Source organism: Cylas formicarius, unplaced genomic scaffold, assembly GCF_029955315.1.
Source record: "Cylas formicarius isolate icCylForm1 unplaced genomic scaffold, icCylForm1.1 PGA_scaffold_10__41_contigs__length_53128322, whole genome shotgun sequence".
NCBI lineage: Eukaryota > Metazoa > Arthropoda > Insecta > Coleoptera > Brentidae > Cylas > Cylas formicarius.
The window spans coordinates 34,744,811-34,765,010 of record NW_026844214.1 but is presented as its reverse complement, the minus strand read 5'-3'; the positions used below and the strand labels follow the sequence as shown (position 1 = coordinate 34,765,010).

The following is a 20,200-nucleotide window of genomic DNA, read 5'->3' as shown; positions in this document are numbered from 1 at the left end:
AGCTAAATGTTTGTATTTGTTAGTTTTTTAATGATATTGGCTCCTATTATTTACAAAATAAAAATTCTTTCTACGAGATATACATTTTACAGTATTTCGTTATAATTCTTATTAATGTACGAAAAGCCAGCGTTTGGAAATTCTAGTTAGGTACATAAAACCTTAAATTATATATTAGGAATATATAATCTAAACATGAAATCGTTTTAGAAACGATAAAATTCATTATGAAGTAGCTCAATCAGTTGCCAGTTTTTATAGACTATTATAGTTCAATTTTGCAATTAATCCTAGTGATCCTAGAAATTCAAAAAAAGTCGTGGTTATTTCCAAATTAAAATTAATCTTTCAGTTCTTTCAGTTTAGTTTTCTTCACATGGACGTAATCGAGATTGTTCTCGTTTTAAATTTTACTTAATTGAAAATAATTAATTCATTAATTCATAAACTACGCAGGTCTTAAACAAAATTGTTAATTTTTTAATGTTACCAAATTTTCCATCTTTGGTTTAGCACGAAGTAATCCCTGGGGTGTTACCTACCGAGTCACTCTCCGAAGCTTAAGAATTGCTCTTCTTTCCTTTTTTTAAATTATTTGGAGAAACCTTAATAAAGACAACAGAAGGGTTTGCACATAAATAGAGGATGCTTCGTAAGATTTCACTTAGTTTTCGGACCGAATATTTATCTCATTGTAACTTCTATTTATAAATATTATTATTGTCTTTAAAAAAAAATCTGTTGTCACTCTAACAAAGTTTTGCCAATACCTCACTAAATAGTGTTTCTATAAGGCCTCTACAAAACTTTATTTTTGAAATACGCGGTATATGCATCATCTAAAATATATCGCTCCCATTAACGACATGGAAAAATTTGATTTTCTGTTAGGTTAAAGATTTAAATTATTAAGGCTTGTTCAATCTACGAAATTTCTTAAAAACGGTGAAAATTTCTTTTTATTTTGAAAAGGATAAGAGAAAGGAATGGGTACATTCTGATCACTTGCAAAAGTTTCAACACTGCACAGCATCACATAATAAACCACCAATACCGCTAATTTAAAATAAATCTGTTATTTCATCCTCTGCAGTGAGGCACTTGATTTATAGGATTAGTAAAAGAGTGATTTTCTTTTCAAAAACCACAAAATTGTGTTCCCACTGGTAAAATTAAATTGAACACAAAAATTATGTTATAAATAACTCGCATAACTGTATGACTCTATTCGTCATGGGTCTGCCCGCCTGCCTTTGTGAATAATAAATAATACGAAATCAGTTAAGGCGCTGGCGGAAATTACTAGTATTTTGTAAAGAATATTAAGTGAACTATTAGCTTTGTCAAAAATTAAAAGGAACGAATTATCTGATGACCAACTTTATAGCAAGTCTATCTCAAAATACGAAAAAATTGTTACCCGAACATGATAAAAACAAGCAAACGTATTTCATTGCATTTTAATAAATTAAATGATTCTAATAATATAATATAATATTCTACATTACAACATTAATAAAACCAATTTTTGTTTTGTTTTTGTTTCATTTTAATTTATATTTATATTTCCTGGAATCGCACATTTTTCCTGCAATTTTATCGATCTCCATTGATTTTGATTCTATCCAATTAGATTTTATTTCCTTAGATTTACTATTTATTATAGCAAATAGCACCTCTATAACTATCAACGCATTGGAAACAGGTTTTGAAATGTCTTAATACTAATTTTGAAGAAAAGAAAAGCAACCGGTATAAACTTTTTTTAGGGTGGTTTTAAAATCCAGCTCTTAGATGAATTGGAAAGGCCAGTATTGGAACTTACACCTAGCATCCAGGGTACCGAGTTCATTTCCAATGATGCAACGTAAGTAATATATTTATTTTATTAAAAAGTATTTCAGCTTTTTGAACCTCGGTTTTCTAGTATAGGTAATAAAGAAACAAATGTAAATCGTAACTATTGTTGCACCTAAACGTTTTACAAGTTACATTAGTCATGAGTTAAGTTGAGAATGCAATATTATGTATTTCCAGTGCCCAAAGCTTTCAAGTTCAATTGCCAGCTGAGTTCACTTGTACAAATTGCACCTTACGATTGATTCGGCAAGCATTGGAGTGGGGCTCCAACTACAGATTTTGGTCTTGCGCGGATGTAGATATAAAAGCAAGTAAGTTTAAAATTTTAAAAAATATTAATCAATATTAGAATTTAATTAGAAACGAGCGGAATACGGTTTAAAGTTTAGTGCCTATATTACAGTCCTCTCTAAATATCTGCTTTGCCTTATAGGTGTACTATTATTCCGTATTTTAAGTCGTCTCTTTAACATCCTAAACAGCGAAAGGGCAATAGAATGAGATTCCGTTCGATTCAATAAATAATTTAAAATTAATTTCTTATTTTGAAAAGATAATGATTCATTTATGTATTTGAGATTCAATCTCTCTCTCTCTCTCGTCTCCCAGTTCAAATTTAAGAAAATATGCTTTACTAAAAAACTGGTTACTGCAGCATATTCTGACACACACTTTTGGACCCAAGTTATCTCTTCTGTTACTCAAACACTCAAGAGTTGCATCCCTACAATATTTACAAATATTTTATTGGAATTGGCATTTTTGGGCCGGACAGAATGTCACAAGTACTCACCGAACCGCAATCGAATGCATCAAGTCATTGTAATTTTTATTATTAAGTTAAAATTGCTTTTAATTCAGTTTGTTACACTTTATTTTGAAAAAACCTGTATCAGCTGGGCAAAACAGCAACAAATTAAAAGTTTTATATGACGTGGGAGCGAAAATTGGAGAAAAACCGAGTTTTCATAAAAACAGTGATTTATTTGCCGTTATTATTTTTGCTCCATCGCTCTCTCCCACTCTGCATTTCAAAATTATTAAAAGAATGGCATTTATTACCACAGCGAATTTTTTTGCCATTTGCACCTGACCATCATGAATGTTAACTGCGTGTCTCCTTAAGAATGTGCTTCCTTGTCCCACTGCCTTCTTACAGAACAAATCTAAGCCTTGGTAGTTTGTATTCATTAAATTGCTTTACCGATAAACTTGATTGGCGTTGTTAGAACAACAACTTTGAAGGTACATTCACTTCTGGCAGTCCTGAATGATATTTATTGTAGGGTCGGAATGACTCATGCAAACTTTTCGTGAATACTATTATTTTCTTCGGTAGAAAAATGTACTGAAAATTGTTGACTTTTCATACAGATTGATTTCCGTGAACTAAACTGACAAACAGAAATATAAAATTCCATTCTGATTTGTAGTAAATCGATTATTTGCAATCTTAGAAAGTAATGCCCGCTATGTTAAATACCTTTTATTACTCTGTTTATTTTATCAATGATAGTGTTATTGTAATTTTTGGCCAGATTTCTAATATTTATTACAAAATTTTAAGTCCCTTCCTAAAATTTTATTTTATCTTTTATCTAACTCGTCAAAATAATTTTGATAGTTATTGTGCATTCAAAATACACACTTTTCAGGAGAGCTAGTTATAGCAAAAATAAAAACAGTCAGTAAATGAAAACATCGGTCAGTCATTATGATCTGACCTTAGATAATTAAGTAACTGAAAATAGCCTATTCAGTATTCTTTTTAGCGAACACAATAACTTTATTTGAAAAAAAAGGCCTCCAGCATCCAGCTATTTTTATTTAGAACTTAAAGCTAAGGATAACGAACTCCCTATTTGAACTGGAAATAATAACGTCATAAGTGCTGTGAACGCACCCGTGACACGAATAGTTTTTCTTCGATCCAATATACCTCAAAATCTCAATATATAACAAACGAGTAAAATAAATAAACAATTAAAAACATATTTATATATTAGTAAAAAGCGAAGCGTTAGGATCTAGGGTTTATTGTGTGTGACCTATGTGACCTGGTGATCTTCTGGTCGATTGTAGCACACTCTCAACCATTCACTCCCCCATCAGACTCAGCTGATATTCAGATCCTCAGGTTTGAGGGATTCGGTCCTAAGTTTTGAGCACCCGATCGCCAAGCATATGCATATTGTGCTCTGCCATTTTCTCATCTTCCAAGCACAACTTGCATTCGTCATCCGATGCCGATGTGCATATGGTATTTGAGGCTGCCATGTCCGTATGTACATCTCTAAGAGAGTTTTCATATTTGACCTTTTCATGGCTAATAGTAGGATGTCGGCTGTGCATTTTTTCGTAACACATTCTATCACTGTCTTCTAATGGCTGCCAGTACGCACGAATTTCTTGTTAGTCAGGACTTGGAGCTGTGGAATTATTTGTGTGTTCCTACACTTTTTCTCGCCAGGAGGTTAGTTTTGTCTTTACCTTCCACTCCTCTTTACCCTGGTATTGGTATTGGTATTGAAGGGGGCGCCCTCGCGGACGTCCAAGCACTTAGGCCACCAGATGGGCCCGTTGTGCCCCCAGGCCGCTCCTTTAGCCCAATACCGTGCACTGAGTCCGGATCCATCAGGGCCGTTCCGAAGACTCTCAATCTTGCCCATGTCAAAGCGGGCACTCGGTGAGGCAGAAGATACAGGGTCTCCTCCCCTTCCATACACCACCTGCACTCCGGGTCGTCTCCAATGCCTAGCAAGCCCTGGTATTCGTATCAGTGATACCTTATTACGGCACCCTAATATAAAGAATGTCACTCATCCGTCTTTGGCAGGTTCACTTCAAAATGGAGGTCTGTCATTGATATCTTAGGCATCATGTATGATAGCATCTCCATAATACCGTGGATCAATACTGTATCCAACCAATGAAGTTTCTTCGAAGCATCTTGCCCCTTCTTCCAGATATATACGGTGATGATACATAGCCCCAGTAGAGTTTCAAATCGCTATATAGGTCTTTCTAGCTTAGCCTTATGATCCATCATGTATAGCCAGGTTTTGCCACAAACCCTTCGGCATGTCCAGAGCGATCTTTCCGCTTTTCAGATCGTCCTCTTCCAGTTCCAGTAAGTATCAATTTTGTCCAGTGTTCTCCTACGGGTGAGTGCAATTACTAACCATGTGTTAGATTACCTAACAAATGAGGTCACGCTATCGATAGATAAATAATTTTCGTGTTCGTGGAATTTTGTATGCAAGGGATCGTTTAAAATCTCTAATCGTGATAAAATTTTTATTTGTGCCTCTAGGGAAAAACTTCAAAGAATCTTGTAGCGGTCATGGACGATATTTACTTGGTAAATGCAAATGCGACAGACTATACTACGGACCGGTATGTCAATTCAGAGACGAATGTTTAGAAGGCAGCGACTGCGGAGATCACGGCGTGTGTGTCGATATAGAGGCGACTACGTCACCAAGAAAGCAGTGCTACTGCCAAATTGGATGGTTTGGACCGGGCTGTATTAAAAGTTAGCCGATTCTTAACTGACGTTTTTCATGTGTGGTAACTAATACGTAATGTCTCTAGGATCTCCCGTAAAAACATCGGAGATAGATTTCGACTTGTATACGAAAATGCAACTGAGCGAAACGTTTACTCTGCATTGGCGCATTCTGAAGGAGCATAAAGAAATTGAGGCAATTATGGTGGTAAACGGAACAAGTTATGCAGCCCTTGGATGGCGACCAAAAAGTCTGACCAAGAGTTGCAAAAATTTTCCGCAGATTGGACCCGTTGTTACCAAAGTTGATTCTTCGGGTAAATATTTTAAAAATTCCTCTTAAAGGTAAAATTTTCACAACTAGAAAGGAATGCTTTTAACACACACATTTTATAATTATCACAAATACAATTTGCAAGACAGGCAGTCCTCATTTAAAGACCTTTTTACAAACCCCATTATTTTAAATCTGAACAACATAAAATTAATAAAACGAAATATATGCTCGAAATCAAAATTGAATTGCATTGTACAACTATAGAAAAAATTAGTGTGTGAATATAAAAATTGAAAAAAGAATTTAAGAGAGCACTTCCTCAAATTCATGAAGAAATACAGTTTGAATTATTAGATCGCTCTAGATGCTCTAGATATAAGTATAACTAATTCTACAGAATCAAAAGTTGAGCCACAAAGTGAACCTGAACCAACCTCAGAACCACATGCTGAGCCTTCCGGTGGCCGAGAAGAGGTAAGTTAATCACTTTTTCAACATTTAAATTTTCACCTTTCTAGAAAATATACTAATAATTAGTCGAATCAAACCAGAACTAGATATTTAATAGATAATAATAATAATAATAAAGATGATAATAATAATAAAAATTCAAATTAATTAAATTAGGTTAAGTCAGAACCAGAACCGGAGCCAAGTTCAGAGCCTGAACCAATTTCCGAACCTGAACCCAAGTCGGAACCAGAACCTTCAGTAGGGTCAAACCCTCAGAAACGAAAGTCTGTACAAAACAGGCGTTCAGCTTCACCCAATCCGGTGCTGAAAGATGAACTTGAAGGTGTAGATAGAGTAGAAACTAGCGTCTCATTTCAAGTTAGCAAGAGACAGGGTAGGTGTCTGAATTTATAAAATTGCCTGAGAGATCTTCCGAATTGTGAAATAGGATATTACCGAATTATGTGTAGGTAACAGGATCTTTCATACAGATGGTGAATTCAAATAAGCAATTTAAATACAAACTATATTAAATGTGCAAATTTACGGTCGTACTTCAATAATTTATGACTTCTTAAATTTGATGAAGAGAGCTCCACATTTATCAAATAATATCTTCTGTTAAAATCGCATTTCTCTAATTTTAAATATTATTCCATATTTAATATAAATTAACACAAATTAGTTCCTTGTTAGTAGAGTGGCTATTAACAAGTAGTGATCCACGCAAGATACAAGAACCAATAAGAACTACAAAAAAATTAAGCAAAATATGAAAGTTCCTTGTGTTAACTGGGGTATTTGTTTAGGTATTTACTTTTTCGTACATTTGGAATTTCTCCTCGACAAATACCGACTGTTTTATTTGCAATCTAACACTCTGAATATTGACACAATTTACTAAATATATAATTTAATTACAGATATATTAAATTTCAAGAATGTTCAAAGCATCATTATGGCAGTAGTTTTTGTTTGTAGTTAAAAAAATTAAACATCGTATACGGAAAAATTAAATAACTGAAAGAGAAAAATAAATACTCAATAATTTTTTTCTGCGAAGAATTTCCAAACATTTCTGCATTAACCATTCCCAAGTAGCATATATAAAAACCCACTTTGCAAACTTCACCGACTTACATTGTTAAACATTTTATTTTAGGTAGAAACAAGAGGCAAATCGAAATAGGTAAGTGCATATTTTAAGGATTCTATAACAAATCACTTTACACACGTAACTTTATAAAAGCATTAAAGTTGCTGTTAAGTCCTGATATCCAACTTGTGCAGAATGTGTATCTCACATACAGTTAAGCCATTAGACTTCCTTATAACACCCATTTCGAATATAATAAATTAGATCGAATCGTTACCAAAGAAGCTATTTAAGTTTTAATTTTGATGAAAATCGATAAACAATCCATAAAAAACAGTTTAGCGTATATATTCGTTACTACGAAACAATTACAAATTTATTATTATACACTTCGCATTAAAATTAAAGCATCACAAAGGTCCATTCGAAAAAAAAATTTTTCAAAGGCTACTGTAATACTTTTTATAAAACTTCTGGATTCCGCCTTTGTTGAGTCCAACTAGATAACGTTTCGCCAATCATCCTGTTGCCTTCTTCTTCAGACTGACGAAACATTTTCTAGTGCGACTCCACAAAAACCGACGCAGGAGGAATCCAGAGGTTTTATAAAAATTGTCCATTTGAAAGTTAATTTTCTACCCCACTGTTTACTGGATTAGGAAAAATATATTTTTTAATCGTAGCTTAAATCTTTAGAAACGATGTTACAAAACACGTTTTTATTTAAATTTATGTCTTAGACATGTACAGTGTGTTTAAAGAGAAATCAGTTTTATACTCAACACTATTAGGTGTCTGCAAGTCAATGCACAGCGCCTTCTTTTCTCAGCGTTTTCTTATTCACGTCTTTATCTCACTTATGAAATGAAACACGGCCTTTAAGGTCATGTGTAACAATTACAGATCATTACAAAAAAAAATTAAACAAATTGATAAAAATTACAAAAGTCAATATCGACGGTAGCCTCCCCTACTCCTTATAACAGATTGACATCGACGACTCATATTTTGAACCAGACGTTTAATTTGTACTTGATCGATATTAGTCCATATTTCTTTGACAATATTTTCTACATCATCCAAGGAGGCAGGTGATACTTGATGATCTCTAACTACGTACCCATCTGATCCCATAAATGTTCTACTGGTTTAAGATCTGCCCTTCGCGCAGTCCAAGGTCTCAATGTTTACCTCATTTAAATAATTTTATACTATTGTAATCCGATTTTATCGAAACTAGAGCTTAGAGATGATTTATTAAATATGATGAGATGATTCGCTACTGGTTTATATATATATTAAATGGAATACACCCCGGTATAAGCATTTAAATTTATTATTATCTAATGTTATGTTTAGATTTGATGCGAAGGTTTTTCTTACAAATTGCCTGATTTCAGATAATTCAAACTTTCAAGACTTGTAAAAGCGAACACTGCATAGTTTTTAATAAAATTTTACAGAAAAAGTTCAGATCAATCGAATAAATCTTAGATGTTTATATTAAAAATGTAACTAACAAAAATGACATGAGGAATCAAAGCGCTTCAGGAGCGCTTTGATTCCTCATTAAAACAAAATAAAATCAATTAATCACTATCTGTATCGCGTCTACAAATATGGGATATCGATTTATGTCAAAGAAAACTTTATTTAAATTAATTAAAAAATTAAAAAATAAATTTTAAGAAATCAACAAAAACTTTTGCTGATTTCTTATTCAATTTCTAATTTATATTAAATTAGGCTTACCGCATCACCTGCAAGCTATTAATAGGTGATAGTGTCTTTTCCAATTTCGTAGAATCAGGCACAGAATCTGCCTCTACGTCGGAACCTGATTCGGAATCGGAACCCACGCCGCAATCTACATTTAGGCGCACAACAGAAACTAGTTCCGTGCCAAATTTAGAACCGCAATTCACTAGAGAACCTACTTCAGAACCTGAACCTAAATCCGAGCCCATTGCAGAACCCGAGCCTAGCTCAGAGCCTGAACCTGCATCCGAACCAGAACCTAAATCCGAACCTGAAACTAATTCCGAACCCGAACCAGAACCAACTTCAGCAACGGCACGGAATTCCGAACCAGAACCCAATGCAAGATCCGAACCTACGTCTGAGCCTAACTCAAAAGCCGAGCCTGAACCTCGGAATGCAAAACTTGATCCTAAAACCTACGCTACTTTAGAAGTTGCACCGAAAACGATTAACGAAGGTAATTACTGCATGCTGCATGGTGTTTATTAGTATTAGGAATATGTAAAGAATTCGCAGGTTTTTGACTCTGCTCTAGTGCTTTAGTGCTCTGTGTATGGTTTTAGATTGTTTTTATAGAAAATTAAGTTTGTTTCCAAAATTTTCGCCTAATCTTTGACAAGAAAAAATGTTTTGCACGGGTAAGTGGGAGTTTGAACGAAACAGTAAAAGGGAGTCAAGTAATTGATAAAATTAACTACCAACACCTGTTTGCTTTAGTAAACTTTTTTTGCAGAAATTTTAAATCCGTATACTCCAAGACATGATTTCAACCCTATGGATTGTACCGATATAGTCATAGGTTCAGCAAGAGGCACGGCCAGTAGAATTGCGGATTACTATACCCGTGACAGGTAATACTCGAAGACTAATTCGAAAAAAAAAAAATATTTGCTTTAAATACGACTTAAAAGCAACTTCAAAAACAACTTTAACGCCTGACCTCAACAATGGCAATGATTCTGGAAAATGTTAAACATAAATCATTATAATCACATTACTGAATATTTTATTAGATCAACACCTCGTATGGACAGTTATTGGGGTGGCAAAAACGACTTGACTGCGGTAATGGGTTTTGAAAAAGATGGTGTTACTACCATACTCTTTAGAAAAAAATTGGAATCGAAAGAAATGTCAGATCACAGCATTGAAGAAGATTTTATGCACGTCATATTTGCCCAAGGGCAAGAACCAGGTAGGTCATAAATTCGCCATTTTTTTTAATTTGGCAATTTTTACATGATATATTTTTGATTAGTTTTTGTACTTAAACTGCTCGTGAATAACTTCTAAATTAATTGGATATTTAAACTAGTATTCTTTATTGCAGGAAACTATGTGCACGTTCCAAAGTCGGGAATAGAAAGTGGCCAGGCTTCTACCAAAGATTTCTACAAAGCCGACGAGCTTAAGTATCACGGACATAAAAATCAAAGAGGAGTTATCAGTCTTAATTTCTACGGTGAGTAAATGTTTTGCAACTTGTCAAAAAGTACGTATATATATTCTAAACAATATTTGAAGAGGGTTATGTAGTAATGCACTTTTGCTTTGCCACTTTTTCTGCTTTATTCTATTGTTATTCTCTTCTAAATCCAACATTTCGTTTTACAGAAAAAATATAATAAAACAAATAACAAAACAAAACAAACAAAATTTTTATATTAAACTTTGCAAATTGCGTGCAATTTTTCAGATGAGAAAAAAGCAATTGCCCCGGCCGGAGCAGCTGCCACCAGCGACAGCGCTCAAAATACCCACTGCGGTGGCGAGTGGAAAATTCCCAAAGGTTGCCGACCTGAAAATTACACATGCGAATATTCGGCAAAATGGGAACTGATTCCCAGAAAAGACGAAATTAGGTATGTACATAATAGCAACCTGGAACCGCACAGTAAATTGTCCATCCCTAAACTAATAGCTTGATAAAAATAGTAAATTATGCATCAAGTGTGGTACATTTTTGCACAACAACACGAATACATTCACTGACATGACCGTCAGCGCGGTCATATCTCCGAAAACATCCGATTGTTTCGGGGAAATATCCGAAGTGGCTCGGATGACACTTTTCGCATGCTGGATCGATGTTTAATTAGGTATTCTACAGAAGGGAGAAGAAAGACTTATTTTTAATTTTTATATAGGCAGAATTTTATTATTAATGAACAATGTGGAAATACAATCAAAGCATCTTTTTATCTGTTGCGTCATCTATGTGAGCGAAATGACGCCATCAGCGGTGAATATTAAAAAAAAGTAATAAATAAATAATTATCCTGTTTTAAAAGACATCTTAAAAATTACTGCTCAAGGAGCTTCTGCTTAGTATTTATCGCTTTTTTACATAATCATGGCACGTACGAATATTGTGCAAGTTGTGCAATAGAATTAAATATTGTAACATAAGTTTAGTAATATATGCACCTACAAAATTTAAAACGCTCAAGTAAAAAAAATTAATGAATATTCTCCAAATTAGAGTAATATATTATGCACCAATTTTTATAAACCTTTCTTTTAGTCACTAGTTTGTTTCGGTACGAGTATAGTGAGTGTTTAATGGACGAGTGTGTGAAGAAGTTTGTAAACGTGTCGCATACTTAAATAACTTAGTTTACCTACGTCCATCGCGAAAATACATTCGCTGAGTAACGTGATGAATGCAGAACGCATGCAGATACATAAGAACTAATAAACGTCAAAATACCAGCAGTGCTTTTACTGTCTACCAAAAAAATCCGATAGATCTCAGTCCGTTACTAAAGTCAATGCAATTTGATTTTGGTTTGGTTCTAAATTTTGAGCCGATATAATTTTCATATATAGATCAGATGAGAACCGTGTGGGCGAAGCACGTGTAACATTCTTATAAATTATTTTCTAGACTTCGTAGGTTTTTTCATAAAACCTTCAATTTTGTGACGTATTTTTGCTTAGCTGTGAGGGAATTTTTTGAAGTTTTGAAGTTTGAACTAACCCAAATAAAATATTACTTTTAAACTAAAATACGACCAGTGCATTAAAAAAGAAATTGTTGAAAATTACCAAAAGATGTACTTGCTTGAGCATTTCGTAAATAAAACTAAAAATAGGTGATTAATCTAAATACGTCTTGAAAACTAAGTATGTGGTGACCTTATGTAGATAAAATATATCCTTTAGTTTAGTTTTCGCCAACGCGGTATTTATTTATTATTTCTGCATGCAATTACAAAGGGTTATGTTTACATTATTTCTTTTAACGGACGTGAGCCGATCACAAAAGCAAGCCGCTTTGCGGTGTTTTCTGAGAGTTCGGATCTACTCTTGATGCGTACCGACGAAGGGTTTAAAAGCAGGTCACGTTATTTGACGAGGGGCGTTATGTATTAGACGATTAAACTAAAAAGACGCAAAACACGTGGGTAACGCGGAAAGCCGTACCACTTACTCTTTTTTTTAATAAGACGAAAGACGAGTAGACGAATTGTTTGACGAAAGACGGATAGACGAATTGTTGTTGTCCATGAGAAGTGTAAAAGAAGTTGTTGTGCGCTGTGTAAATAAATGAAAATATACCCTTATTTAATTTGCCAGAACGTCGGGCTGTGTTTATTTCCTCAGAACCTTAGACTAACGATAAACAATCCTACACTTATTAACTTTTATTTTTATTTTAAATATTAAAAACTATTTTTTAACTTGTTTATAGATTTACGATAACGACAAATCACACCGATACATGGACGGGAATTGCATTTTCAGATAATGAAAAAATGTCGCAAACCGATGCTATATTAGGGTGGGTGGATCAATCTGGTAGGCCCTTCTTAATGGACACCTGGATTACCGGCTACACTCAGCCGTCCCTGGATAGAAGTCAAAATGTTTATAATGCCAGTGGTAAAAATTCTGTTAGGAATTATATAGCTCTCCAGCGAAATATTAAACGTTTTTAGGCAAAATTGTTGATGGGGTAACTACATTGTCGTTTTCACGAAAAAGAATAACAAAAGATCACAGGGACTTAGATTTCACAAACGAAAAGTGTCTTTTCATGATGTTCCCCGTCAGAGGTGGGGCCTTTAACAGTGTAAATAAGAAAATTAGGAAGCACGAACAAGTTCCAATTGTCAGTACCGAAAGAGTTTGTATTAAATCATGTGGAAATGGTAAGTTTTCATGTATTATGTGATTCCAATATTTCAATTAATCTAATTTATCTAAAAGTGAATCGGAGTGTTTCAATTTAAATGTACAATATTGGTAACTTATTTTATTATTGAAGCCATAGTTTCTGTTAAATAAAGAAACATGTAAGCCAATTAATATAACAAAAAAAATTCACGTTTACGAGGTCTACAAAAAATGTTTTTGAAAGGGCTTTTATATCATTGGATACGTCGATTTACTTTTTTTTTACGGAAACAATTAAATACCTTTAAACATAGTTTGAAATGTCTCTCAATTGTGCATGTGAACCTCGAACTTTAAATATTATATGCGAATTCGTTGGTCAATTTAAAAATTCTTCGTTTTTTATTCATTATTATTTTCATGGAAAAACGTTAACAAAAACTTGAAAGAACCAAGTGAGTAATAGCAAAAAAATAGAACTGACACCAATGCCTTCCGTTGGTCTCCGTGGTTTCCAGATTTAACTCATCTAGTTCTTTATTTACTGGGATTTCTTAACAATGAAATGTGCAAGCGGAGATACAAAGGAACTGCAAGAACAGCAGCTCTAAAATCACAAAAACTAACCAAAACTACACAGTGTTTTCAGTTCAAAAAATTACCTTCATCGGCATACCCTTGGATAAATGCTAGACGTTCTGTCAAATTATTTAACCTACTAGATCAATCGACGTTTCTATATGTTCATTTTCATACAGATGATATATACGAATATCAAACAACTACTGAAGCTCCCGGTTTGGACTACAACATTAAAGTAAAGCTTATTGAATTGGGCGAAAACTTCGTTGCGCCGAAACACGGGACAATCGAATATGAAGATTTATCCAGCAATATTGTCAACAACATCGAACCAGTGTTTAGAAAACTTAAGGGATATAGAAGACTATCCGTGCAAGAATTGACAGAGTGAGCCGCAACGCAATATTTATGAATTTTTAATTTAAGTTTAACGTTAATACGTCCAATTCTTAGTAGATTTATTTAATTAATTAACTCTCATATTCTAAATGTTTTAATATTATCGTATTTTTATCAAGATTTGAAACAGAAAAGATGGAAGCCAATTATTCAATAAAGATAAAGATAAAGAAAATAATTTAAAAATATAGTTTTTTATCAAAAAACGGTTGACTAGTCTTGTTCAGAAGTACATACATAAACACTCTTTCAGAAGGTTTTAACTTTTACCGAAATTATTTTTTTTCAGTGACCATAATAACATAGTGGCACTAATGAATCTTCAATTTTCGCGCGAACCGGACAAGGGGACGTCGTTAGAAAAACATATAGAATATACCGAAGAAAACGTACATAAAGTGATTCAAGACAGCGTCGGATCGGGGAGAATTGGCAATCTAAAAGTCGATCCCCAATATTTGGTATTTGAACCTCAGAGTTGTAAGTAACCTTCCCAAATACCCCCAGTATTAATCGTGCTCCAAGATTCGAATGTTGGACAGAGCACCTTTATACACACACGTTATAATAATTCCATTTTCATTTTTAAATAACTGCATGTTTTTTTCTTTTCAAAAGTTAATTTGGTATATCCACCAGCCACAATATATTCCGAATATAGAAATTAGAACACTTATATCGTAAGCGCTAATTTTAGGTAAGGTTGGGGATTTAGCTGCTAAAAAATTAGTAAATTCATCATAGTCCAATATGAACATTTTACCATATCTTCTGGTACTTTTCACAAATCATCCTGTTGGCTTCTTCAGAGCTTGACTGGCTCGTATTTTACTCTGTATATATTGTTGTATATATAGTTTGAGGGAGGCACAGCCAAATGAGGGGCATAAACACCGTCCCGGATGACTGATTTCCCTTATTGGTGACAGGTAGATACCTGAGGCGCGGTTAAGATTGTTAGGTTGTTTATAGATTTCTATAAACTCTCGGATTTTTCGTTGGTAGAAGAACTGATTACATGTATGAATTTTAGTTTTATCCGCAACAGCTGATGAGTTTATTTGTCTTAGTCGAAAGGCTCTTTCGTGTTCTTTGAATCTAGTTGATATTTTTCGTCCGGTTTCTCCAATGTATTCTTTGCTCTAAACTCCTGGCATCTCAAATGGAATTTTGTCTTTGACGGACCGAAGATGTTGAGAGATTTTTGGACAAGTGGTAAATCTGGTTTTGACGTTATACTTCTTTAGATATGTGGTCAGTGATGTTTTGAACGTAAGGAAGGACCACAGTGGCAAATGTAGCATTGTTTTCGGCCTTATTGCTATTGGAAGGTTGTGGCTGATGGATATATATATATATATATATATATATATATATATATATATATATATATATATATATATATATATATATATATATATATATATATATATATATATATATATATATATATATATATATATGATGACACTATATTCCGGGATATCATCCGTTCGCTTGTTAAACTCCGACTGGAATCCTGCAGACGTTTCGCCAAAACCTTACTTGGCATCTTCAATGCTCGCGCTCCGAAAACACTTCGAACACTTTCGGAGCGCGAGCATTGAAGATGCCAAGTAAGATTTTGGCGAAACGTCTGCAGGATTCTAGTCGGAGTTCAACAAGCGAACGGATGTTATCCCGGAATATAGTGTCATCACATTTTTCCATCCGTGAATCAATACGTGAAAATATATATATATATATATATATATATATATATATATATATATATATATATATATATATATATATATATATATATATATATATATATATATATATATATATATATATATATATATATATCTTTAATGTGGAAATTATTAGAGAGAAGAGCAGAGGTAAGGTATTTTAATTCTGGGTTCAGTGACTCGGGCTGTAAACGTCGGGAACAGCTATGGGTTCTCCACTATCACCAGTCATTGCGAATATATTAATGGAAGCCTTTGAGAAGAAAACTCTCGACACCTTTCATCTAAAACCAAAATTATGGAAACGCTACCTCGATGACACTTTTGTTATTTGGCCTCATGGTCAAGAAACCCTAGTATATTTTCTTAGACAAAAAGTACCAATATCTTCGGTCCGTCAAAGAAAAAATTCCATTTGAGATGCCAGGAGTTTACAGCATTCCATGCATATGCGGCAAAGCATACATTGGAGAGATCGGACGAAAAATATCAACTAGACTCAAAGAACACGAAAGGGCCTTACGATTAAGACAAATAAACCCACGCAGGAGGAATCCGGATGTTTTGTAAAAAGTATTACAGTAGCCTGTGGAAGTTTCTTTGAAAAATTAATCATATCTTCTGGTGTTATAAGACAACCACTTTTGCATATAGAAAACGCAACGTGCGCGTTTACCAAATTCAGCTCGCAGCTTCAGTTATTCCCTAATTTCCTATTTTGCGAATAACTGCCACACACTGTGCGTATTTGAAAAATTATCCACAATCAAAGTTTGTGACCTCGCATCTCCTGCGTCTCTGCGATCCGACAAAATTCCATTTTGAGATTAATAGCTTAATCAGCTTTCCCAAAAAAATAATATTAAAATTTTGATGCATTCAATTCTAAGAGACCACACACACTGTACGTTCTGATTTTTTTTTAGTGACATCAAACATCGTGCCAGACTCTTCCACTTCCGACCAATCGGGCGGTTTCTTCGATTTATCATCCACTAAGTTCTACATAGTTCTAGGATGCATTGGTGCCCTGGTATTTGTTGCACTAGTCCAAGCGGGATGTACCGTTTACAGGGCGATGGGACGTGGCAATGCCAACAGTCACAAGGTAACGTCACTGTGATTGTACGTGCCGCCTCAAAGGGCGCCGAAGCAAGTACGTCGACATCAATTTTGTGTTGTGGGAGTAGAAAACTGGTTACGGCGGACATTGGTATACCATAAAAAATTTGATAAAAATGTGGCGGCAGTTGAAATGAAACGAAAACGGTCGCTTTTCTGTGAACATTGCTGCACCCATTGCAATAAAAAACTTGATAACTACTCCATTTAAACTTTTTTCTTTCAAAAAGTATTAAATATACACATACATACACTCAACATACACATTACAGTAAAAAAATCCAGTTAATTCCAATGTTTATTTACATACGTTTTCCAAGTTACAAAAATTCTTTTTTATGGTCAAAATTTATTAGGCCGTTGTAATTTTTTTTGGAACTGCTAAATATTAATTGCATATAAATTGACAGCTAAAACATCTTTATTGGTTAGTTTTTTTTAAAGTTAGTTTTTAACGTGTTTTTTTTGCTTCCAAAAAATATTAAATTTGAAAAAAAAATCAAATTAGGTGTTTCTCTATAATCGTTTTTAAGTTAGAAAACGTTCTTAGTTATGGTTAAAATTTATTAGGCAGTTGATATTACAAGATATTTTTGGAATTGCGAATAAAAGATTTACGTTTTTGGACAAAAACTCCATTTAAATCTTCTTCCTAAAGTTTTTTTCATCCGAAAGTATGAAATTTGAAAATAAATACACATTATTTAAAAAAAAAGTCAATAAATGTTAATTTCTAAACGCGTTTCAAGTTACAAACGTATTATGCGGCAGCAATTTTTTTCAATGTTTCTTTATATAAGATTTTTTTAGTCACAAACGTTCAATGCTGCTATTTTATTTTTTTGATAGGCGAAATATTAATTTGATATGAACTCATATGCATTATGGTTTTTTGTTTTAGTACAACAAATTGACAATATCTTTTAACGCCATATTATTACGGGACATCCGAGAGGGAACAAGGGAAGGGAATAAATATTGTTGACTCGGAATTGATTTAAGCATTTAAGGCTTTGAAATGTAATTTCATATTGAAGAGGTGTAGATTACACTTATTTTGCAATATTTTTCACGATTTGAGATTTCTTTTCCGTTTTCAACTACAGCCATATATTAAATTTGGGTCGCTTTGATTTATGTAAACACAAGTGTAGCTTTAGAAAAATGCACCGATCAAGTCGAAACAGGTGAAAATCGCTTCTACTTTTGCGATTCAAAGGTAACGCGGAATAAAATTTGTAGTGTACATTCCGCTTTCTCTAGTCAATGGCGACCCTATTTCTTATAGCTATTACTTATATTACGTGCAAGTGTTATCGTTTAAATTAGAAATTACTTTGGGGCAACTAGCTAATATTTTAATAATAAAGAGTATTATTGCAAACACCAAAAGTTTGTGTCAAGTGGGAACGGTTTGACGCACCGATTTAAAATTTGGTTGGCTTAATATAGGTCAAACATATAACACTATGAAGTCACTTTATGTTTTGAGCAACAACGATCCTAACATTGTTTTGAATTGTTGGATTCTACTAGCTACCAACCATTTTTATTTTTCGAAAATTCTTATTTAATGTTTGAAAACTGTATCTAAGTGGCTATGACCACAATTAATACTATTTACCAGACCGACACTTTAAAACCGGTACTTTTTTTGCAACATTTTAAAGCAAAATATTGTTGATTGTTAAAGGCCAGTATGGCCCATCTCAATATATTTTTTTAATTCCTGTAGATATTATTAGCAAATGCAGGGCCTCTATATATCAAGTAGCTATGTATATTGTCGACAAAGAAGTCTCTTATATAAATTGTAGTTTTCAAACAAACTATCAGAATTTTCAATTTGCCGATGCTGATCTAGTTTTTTCTTTCCTGTGTGATTTCAAAAGGTTACGAAAAAGTGTTTGTTCCGTTTTTTTCCACTATTTCAAAAACTAAGTTATCCAAAAAATTTTTTTCATTTTGCTTTCTGTATAAATAAATGTTTTTAAAAACGAAAACGAACATTTAAGTACATGAAACTAAATGGTTTATTACATTAAATAACATTTACCATTAGACACGGAGAAAAGTTTCATGTATTTAAATGTTCGTTTTCGTTTTTAAAAACATTTATTTATTTTTATTCGGACTTGCCGATACAAAGGCTGAAATAATTAAGAGCAATTTTACAATGTGACAATCGAACAAATAGGGCTTTCGATGCGGTGTCAGCGCGGCGATATCTTCGCTTAGCTTTCGGCTTCTGCAGTTTGGGGCATATAACTATGTAGAATTTTTCCCATGGCCAGTCGGCTTGAAAGACAGGTAGGGTTGTTCCGCATTGAATAACAATAAAACAGAATCAATAATCACCTCAATTCAAAAATGCAAAAAAATAATTAAGATTCCAAAGTTTCGTCGTTCCCGCTCAAACCGGAAGTGAGTCCATTGACTTCAGAGTGTGGAAAAATTGCTCGTTTTAGCCTATAATCGCTGTGCATAGCCGCTTAAAAGTTATAAAATAAAAACATCTTTAAAAATATATATTTCTTTTCTGGGTGAGTACTATTATTTAAGTCAGTGATTAATAGGTCGTCAAACCATCAAAACAAAAGCTTGTCGCAGTATTTCATGTTTGGTTAATTGACAAAAAAATAGTTATCATATACAGCAAAATACAATGATTTATGAGTAATGATTAACAATCAGAAATTGTTGCACACCAACTTACATTGCAACAATACTATAAAATTTGATTTTCACGTAGGATCCAGTGGCGTCGTAAGTTTTGATCAGAAACTCGCAAATTTTAATATTCGAACTTAAAGCTTATTTTTTTAATGAAACGCCCATGGGATAGGATATAGTAAGGGTATATTAATTATGATTTAATATTACTCGCATGCAAGTTTCCTTTGACGGGTAACTAACTTTTTTTCGTAAATTATGCACTTTATATAAAAAAGAAATCTCTATAAGTATTCAACGGTCTACTCATAAAAAATATGTTAAAGATTTGTAATTTGTATTTCTTATTGCAGACATACAGGGTGTTCCACTTAAAAACACAAGTTTTATTTCTATATCCAAATTTGTAAATTTCTGAAAAAAAATTGACTTCGCCACTTTCACCTTTCCATGAAGTTAGTGCACAACGGAACTACAAAGGGTGTTTAAAAATGCAAAATTTCCAAAATCACCCGGTACCTTAAAATCCAAAATAGGTTTGTGCCACCTTTCATTTCACAAAAAAGTTGCCTTGGTTAATAGGGGAGGTACGCCCTAAAACCATAAAAAACTGGGAA

At 33.5% G+C, this 20,200-nt stretch overlaps 1 protein-coding gene across 3 annotated transcripts in view; it reads left to right on the top strand.

The window, feature by feature from the left end:
• The window catches only part of LOC132708394 (uncharacterized), a 42,224-nt gene that overhangs the window by 18,871 nt on the left and 3,153 nt on the right, over positions 1-20,200 (top strand). For 2 of the 3 annotated variants that reach the window (XM_060680703.1, XM_060680702.1), the window contains exons 3-19: positions 1,770-1,867; positions 2,038-2,171; positions 5,174-5,395; positions 5,455-5,685; positions 6,043-6,119; positions 6,273-6,496; positions 7,265-7,287; positions 8,999-9,412; positions 9,689-9,806; positions 9,969-10,150; positions 10,286-10,417; positions 10,652-10,817; positions 12,650-12,840; positions 12,897-13,109; positions 13,833-14,043; positions 14,345-14,535; positions 16,715-16,896. In XM_060680703.1, coding sequence (XP_060536686.1) covers positions 1,770-1,867; positions 2,038-2,171; positions 5,174-5,395; positions 5,455-5,685; positions 6,043-6,119; positions 6,273-6,496; positions 7,265-7,287; positions 8,999-9,412; positions 9,689-9,806; positions 9,969-10,150; positions 10,286-10,417; positions 10,652-10,817; positions 12,650-12,840; positions 12,897-13,109; positions 13,833-14,043; positions 14,345-14,535; positions 16,715-16,896 — 3,009 coding nt within the window. Of the gene's footprint in view, positions 1-1,769; positions 1,868-2,037; positions 2,172-5,173; positions 5,396-5,454; positions 5,686-6,042; positions 6,120-6,272; positions 6,497-7,264; positions 7,288-8,998; positions 9,413-9,688; positions 9,807-9,968; positions 10,151-10,285; positions 10,418-10,651; positions 10,818-12,649; positions 12,841-12,896; positions 13,110-13,832; positions 14,044-14,344; positions 14,536-16,714; positions 16,945-20,200 lie in introns of all 3 variants that reach the window. The other variant, XM_060680704.1, reaches the window with a different exon arrangement.